The 7,133-nt window shown below is 43.5% G+C and overlaps 2 protein-coding genes across 2 annotated transcripts in view; both read right to left on the bottom strand.

The window, feature by feature from the left end:
• Positions 1-243: 243 nt before the first annotated feature.
• On the bottom strand, positions 244-1,952 carry mid1ip1b (MID1 interacting protein 1b). Its single transcript, XM_055930179.1, has 2 exons — positions 1,770-1,952; positions 244-1,562 (listed from the first exon to the last, which is right to left on the bottom strand). The coding sequence occupies exon 2, from the start codon at positions 1,225-1,227 to the stop codon at positions 754-756; it is 474 nt and encodes a 157-aa protein (XP_055786154.1). The 5' UTR covers positions 1,228-1,562; positions 1,770-1,952; the 3' UTR covers positions 244-753.
• A 2,515-nt stretch (positions 1,953-4,467) lies between these two features.
• Positions 4,468-7,133, bottom strand: part of tspan7b (tetraspanin 7b) — a 64,177-nt gene continuing 61,511 nt past the window's right edge. The window contains exon 8 of the mRNA XM_055930178.1: positions 4,468-6,529. The gene's annotated coding sequence lies outside the window, so the exon portion shown is untranslated. The remainder of the gene's footprint in view (positions 6,530-7,133) is intronic.

The following is a 7,133-nucleotide window of genomic DNA, read 5'->3' as shown; positions in this document are numbered from 1 at the left end:
CCTTAGATATTGTGGGTTACACACCGTAAATAAAGCTGAAAAAAGTCTATGTATATTATCATTTCAGGCTGTAAGGCAACAAAAGGTGAACATTTTGAAAGGGGGACTTTCTATACCCACTGTAGGCATCAGTTCACAGACTAATCACAATCTTACAGTTTAATCAAGTCACAAAACTATCATGAAAAAAGTTGTGTACCTCTCAATAAACCAGTGACTGTGTCAAATAAACTGATCACAACATAACAATAAGCAGATGTTTAATCGCTGAGCCGTCAATTCTATAGAAAAATAAAATGGTGCTTAAATAAGGTTTACAGTTGGTGTTAATCTCTTGGAATCTCTCAAATTCAAAATAATTATCATTTGATTCCAGTTCATAGCTTATCAAGCATATGATTTAGTCAATGGTATGGCAATGACTCACTGCTACCATAACATATGAAATCACTGTCAGTAGGCATTATGCAATGTTGCCCAAACAAAAAATCTTAACGTGGATAGACCATCCATACAACAAGCCATTAATACACAAGACTTAGTGCAAACAATCATTCAAACAGTAGATGGAAAATGTTTTACCATGCATATGAAACACGTCTAGTAGGTTCCATTTATTTGTGGGAATTTATTTTCCCACTGTGGGAATAAATACAAAGGATATCACTAGGACATCCTAGGACATCCCCCCCCATTCCACTGTTCACCAATGACTTTTTATGTTATCGTCTGACACACTCAACTTTCTAGTGGTCACAGTCCACAGCCCCTTATTACAATCTCCTGATTGTACCTGTTCGTGAGGGTGTTTGCTTTCCGGGTAAGCTTGGACAGAACCGTGTGTAGTCCGGTCAAATGATAATGAAATTGTTTCTCCAAGTCATCATCATCGGATTCTATTCTGGATATGTCCAACGCGGTCACCCCCATTTTTTCTTTCCGCCTGTCGTCGGCTTGTAGGACCCCCCATTCGATGTCATTCCTGATCGATTTTAATAGCACATAGTAATTGTACATGTCCCCGTCCTGGAAATAGGTGGTTGACCCATTGCTGGCGGTCCTAATCGGAGATATCGTTTTCACCTCTTCTTCCTCGTCTAGAGGCACGTCTCTTAGCAGACTAGGAACCATCACCGTCTGATCCATGTTATTTACAGCACCAATAAATCGGTTCATTGCATTGAACAATGAATTCTTTTGACTGTACGAATCCGAAATTTGCATCATTTTTGCGAGAAACCTGACCGCGTGCAGACAATCTAGTTACCTTGCGTCACCGATGATAATGCAGTTTTACTATTCTGTCACGGTCTGAAATAAACCTTAGCAAGATAACTAGTTAATGCTCTTTATCGGATTACAATTACAAATTTAGCTGCTGCAAAAGCTTACGCAGTCCGAGGAAACGTCCAGACTTCTCAAACGTCTTGCCTGCCTTGTGAGAACTGTACTACCTAACGTTACTCACTAATTGACTAACAAGTGGCTTTTTTCTAAGGGCGTTCCCGGATCTGTCTCAGTCGAATGTTTCCCCCTCAGGCCAAAGTAACAGGATGAACGACCTGAAATAAGAGACACCATACGGTTAGTTACTTCAAGTAACGTTATTTCAGTATCATTAGTTGCATAGTAGGCCTACCAAAAATTAAGAAATCCTCACACTAGCCAATAGATGCTTCCGTTCTCAACTAACTGAATTAACAGCTAGCATTAGCTAGCTAGCTAGCCATATTTGGAGAATAAATGTAGCTCAAGCAGTAGAAACTCACCGTGATGTTATTGTCCCTGGTAATTTTCCGAATAACCACTTCACTTGTTAAACTTCTGTGGAAGGCATAAAGTCTTAATTTGACAGCTTGTTGTGAGCAAAGCGACCGATAGCGGCTTGCTAGCTTAATAAATCCTCAGCACCAGCAGGAGGACGGTGATATGCAGGAGTGGCGTACTTGCATCAGCCCACAAGCCGTAACTCCGTTTTCAGCCAATCAGATTTTAGCCGGTCTCTCACCAACCCTGCTGATTTTCTGCCAAGTCAACTCCTGTTAGAACATGTTTACTTCCTTCAAAAAAACAAAAACACCTATTTTTACCTTCCTTCCATACTTCCTCTTTTGGAGAGATTATGAAGAAAATAACATAATGTCACTTCAATACTGATAACTTAAATGTGTAGTGTGAAAAACTTGCTTTCACAGTTTTAGTAAAACCAGGGCTCGTGTACATTTGAATTTGAGGGTCTCAAATGACATCCTTTCAAAGAAATACGGAGGCGAGGAAGGAATCATAATTATGCAATTTGAGTGGTGGAATAGAGCAGGCTCATCTGAGGAAACAAGCGACGTGTTGAAGCAGGAGTTTAATTCAGGCTGGGGTTGCGTCATTCCTGCCCACAATAACACTTTAAGTAGTATGTGTACTAGTGACAATTTGAACAATGTATACACTATCAACAAAGTAGTTCTTTTTTTTGCTGTATCAACATAGTATAGTTTCTGATGCTGTAACAGATTAATGATCACGAACACGGATGTCCATTGTGAATAGTTACATTGTAACAAACTGTAAGGATTTCATTGGATGTTGTTCTTGTTCGTAATTTTTTTTGCAGTCAAGCCCAAAAAGATCCTATTAAATTACTCTAATTGCTAATTCTATGGTCAAGCCTGCCTCACGAACACCCTTTCTAGACGGGTTCGCGAATACGTTTTTCATAGATGTGATAGTGACACCGTGGGGTAAAAAATATTATTGCTACCTGTAAATTACACTGCTCAAAAAAATAAAGGGAACACTTAAACAACACAATGTAACTCCAAGTCAATCACACTTCTGTGAAATCAAACTGTCCACTTAGGAAGCAACACTGATTGACAATAAATTTCACATGCTGTTGTGCAAATGGAATAGACAAAAGGTGGAAATTATAGGCAATTAGCAAGACACCCCCCAAAACAGGAGTGATTCTGCAGGTGGTGACCACAGACCACTTCTCAGTTCCTATGCTTCCTGGCTGATGTTTTGGTCACTTTTGAATGCTGGCGGTGCTCTCACTCTAGTGGTAGCATGAGACGGAGTCTACAACCCACACAAGTGGCTCAGGTAGTGCAGTTCATCCAGGATGGCACATCAATGCGAACTGTGGCAAAAAGGTTTGCTGTGTCTGTCAGCGTAGTGTCCAGAGCATGCAGGCGCTACCAGGAGACAGGCCAGTACATCAGGAGACGTGGAGGAGGCCGTAGGAGGGCAACAACCCAGCAGCAGGACCGCTACCTCAGCCTTAGTGAAAGGAGGTGCACTGCCAGAGCCCTGCAAAATGACCTCCAGCAGGCCACAAATGTGCATGTGTCAGCATATGGTCTCACAAGGGGTCTGAGGATCTCATCTCGGTACCTAATGGCAGTCAGGCTACCTCTGGCGAGCACATGGAGGGCTGTGCGGCCCCACAAAGAAATGCCACCCCACACCATGACTGACCCATCGCCAAACCGGTCATGCTGGAGGATGTTGCAGGCAGCAGAACGTTCTCCACGGCGTCTCCAGACTCTGTCACGTCTGTCACATGTGCTCATGTGCTCAGTGTGAACCTGCTTTCATCTGTGAAGAGCACAGGGCGCCAGTGGCGAATTTGCCAATCTTGTTGTTCTCTGGCAAATGCCAAACCTCCTGCACGGTGTTGGGCTGTAAGCACAACCCCCACCTGTGGACGTTGGGCCCTCATACCACCCTCATGGAGTCTGTTTCTGACCGTTTGAGCAGACACATGCACATTTGTGGCCTGCTGGAGGTCATTTTGTAGGGCTCTGGCAGTGCACCTCCTTGCACAAAGTCGGAGGTAGCGGTCCTGCTGCTGGGTTGTTGCCCTCCTACGGCCTCCTCCACGTCTCCTGATGTACTGGCCTGTCTCCTGGTAGCGCCTGCATGCTCTGGACACTACGCTGACAGACACAGCAAACCTTTTTGCCACAGTTCGCATTGATGTGCCATCCTGGATGAACTGCACTACCTGAGCCACTTGTGTGGGTTGTAGACTCCGTCTCATGCTACCACTAGAGCGAGAGCACCGCCAGCATTCAAAAGTGACCAAAACATCAGCCAGGAAGCATAGGAACTGAGAAGTGGTCTGTGGTCACCACCTGCAGAATCACTCCTGTTTTGGGGGGTGTCTTGCTAATTGCCTATAATTTCCACCTTTTGTCTATTCCATTTGCACAACAGCATGTGAAATTTACTGTCAATCAGTGTTGCTTCCTAAGTGGACAGTTTGATTTCACAGAAGTGTGATTGACTTGGAGTTACATTGTGTTTTTTAAGTGTTCCATTTATTTTTTTGAGCAGTGTATATTGGATCTATCAGGGGCAGAATTCATTAATGATGATTAACTACCCACCTTATATCAACAACAAAAAATACTCGGTTCTAGAAACAAAAGAGAGAGTAAATATCTCACAACAGAATCTCACAACTGAAACGATGTAATGACCATTTTATTAATATATTCAAGATCACAATTGTTCACAATATCAACATACATTTGTTGGCATGCTAGCTGGTGATGCATTTTAAAACGTTATTTTTTTATACAAAGTCTTATTTCATCTGTCCAATTTTGGATTGAGAGATTAATTGATCATGTACATTGGTTTTATACTGATCCAACGAAAACACAGAGCAACTTCAGAATGCGTCAAAACCCCAAAACAAAACAAAAACCTAAAAGAATCGTAGTAATTACAGAAATAGAATCTTGGAACCAGCTTGCTGTACTCACATACCAGTTGAATTAAACCAGTAACAGTGTCAGTGACCTCGGTGGTCTGCCCCACTCCATTCTACCCCCAGGCGCCCACTAAAGCTTAGTATACCTATAGTCATTACCACCTAAGAGGTTGCTGTCATATTACTGATTCTACATTTAAGTAATACACAAAAGTGGCAAATCTTCAGAAAGTGGTATTTCATTTGATTGTTCCAAGCCAGAGCAATGACAGACCGAATCGAGCTCAAACACCTCAAGTCCTACCACTGAGAATGACTCTCTCTATCTCTCTCTTACTCTCTCTTTCTCTCACTGGACACAGACATCAATTCATCGTCTATTCCACGTCGTTTCATTGAAATGACGTGGAAACAACGTTGATTCAGCCAGTGTGTGCCCAGTGGGCTCTCTCTCTGTCTACCAATCCCATATAGTGAGAAGCAAACGGCAACAACAAAAGACCGGAAGTAGAATAGTCTTCTCTCATCATCAGAAAGCAGTGCTGACTCAATGAAACTCTAGTTTGTGCAGCGATCCCACTCCGTTTTACTATCCTTGTCCGTTCTCCAGCACGGAGAGAGAGAGAGAGAGAGAACCGAATGTACTGGGGTGTGGCGGTGGAGAGAGAGAGAGAGAGAACCGAATGTACTGGGGTGTGGCGGCGGAGAGAGAGAGAGAGAGAACCGAATGTACTGGGGTGTGGCGGCGGAGAGAGAGAGAGAGAGAGAGAGAGAGAACCGAATGTACTGGGGTGTGGCGGCGGAGAGAGAGAGAGAGAGAACCGAATGTACTGGGGTGTGGCGGCGGAGAGAGAGAGAGAGAGAGATGGATGTGCTGGAGAACGGACAAGGATAGTAAAATAGAGTGGGATCTCAAGCAGAAGGTGAATGTGTAAAAACATTTGAACACCAAAACTGGGGTTAAAACCAGAAAAATGGCTGTGTCTCAGTCTACTGTTATAGAAACACACATTTAAGACTTTTAAAATGAAATAAAATATTACAACAACAAAACAACATTATGACTAACTGACGGACAGACAGAAGGCAAAGGGGAGGGAGTGGCAGAGATCACCAAGTACAGGACTCAACTGAATCCAGAGGATCTAAACACATAACAAATACACATCCACAGAGAGCAACTTGCACAAGCTCATTTAGACTGATAGTCATTAGAAGCAGGATGTAGGTTTACTGTAGTCCATGTAGCAGCAAAAAGCAGACGCTGTGTGTGTGAGAGAGTGTGTGTGTGTCAGTTAGAGAAACTCAGTCCCTTCTGAGTGGGCTCAAGTTTCTTTCAAAGACCTCATATAGGAAATTCTGATGGCATCTCTCAAATTATTTCCAGGAAATTTAGACTGGGGAAGATAGCCGTTCGACGGCTATCTTCCCCAGTCTAAATTTCCTGGAAATAATTTGAATAATTTGATGAGTTGCATCAAGGCAATTTCTTAGGAATATTGTCAACTTGTGTAAGTGCAGATTGGTACTGTTTGAATTAGGCATGGCATGCCTGGATCAGAGCATATGGCTGAGGCAGGTGCTAATCGACAACCATTCATTTTTAGAAGAATTAAGGTCTTGAAAGGAAACATTTTTAATCATGGCATGATGGCATATTAAGGAATGTGTTCAAACAGATGAAAGAGAGAAAACGAGAGCGACAAAGTAAGGAAGATAAGGAGTGGAAAAGTAAAAATGGAGTGTGCCAGCGTTTGGGTGTGTTCTTCGACCAGTTTCCAAGGTGACGTGTACTCTCTCCTCCTGGTCTCCCTGGAAGGAAACAAATAACAAAGGTGCCAACAATCACAGAGAGACAAAACATGATTGTGTGTGTACGTGTGTGTCTGCGCATGTGTGTCTACATTCCCTGAAAACACCATCACCACCACCCATAATCAGTGACAACGAGGGGATCCTCTCTTTTGGAACCTGTCACCTGAAGCTTTTGGAAGACAGATCTCCCTGAGAAGTCTCTGCAGGGCCGCCACACAGCCAGAGGGATAGCCATTTGTCTGCTGTAATGAGCGGAGCCTTTGGACTGTGATGTGTGTAAGAAGCCTAAATGCCACTCTCTCTCTGCACCTGTGGACCACAGTCTGTCGGTTAACCCTTCCGGAGCCTCCCGTGCCAGGCTTCAGGTCTATTTAGAGCCCTGAGGCTTCTGAAGTGACAAAACAGCCAACCAGTGTCTGGTGGATAGGAGCCAGTAACAGTTTCTGCAAGCTTCGAATTGACAATGACGCTCTGGTGAAGCTCGGCCATGCTAACCGCTAGCAGGCTAAACACTATCATGCTAAATCCTATGAGGTTAAGCCAGTGTGTCATAGGGGGGAGAAGTGGGGGATTCTAACTCTTTAAGGCATAATCACGCCAC

The sequence above is a fragment of the Salvelinus fontinalis genome, chromosome 7 (genome assembly GCF_029448725.1).
Source record: "Salvelinus fontinalis isolate EN_2023a chromosome 7, ASM2944872v1, whole genome shotgun sequence".
Taxonomy (NCBI): Eukaryota; Metazoa; Chordata; class Actinopteri; order Salmoniformes; family Salmonidae; genus Salvelinus; species Salvelinus fontinalis.
This window is presented reverse-complemented; position numbering and strand designations above follow the sequence as displayed.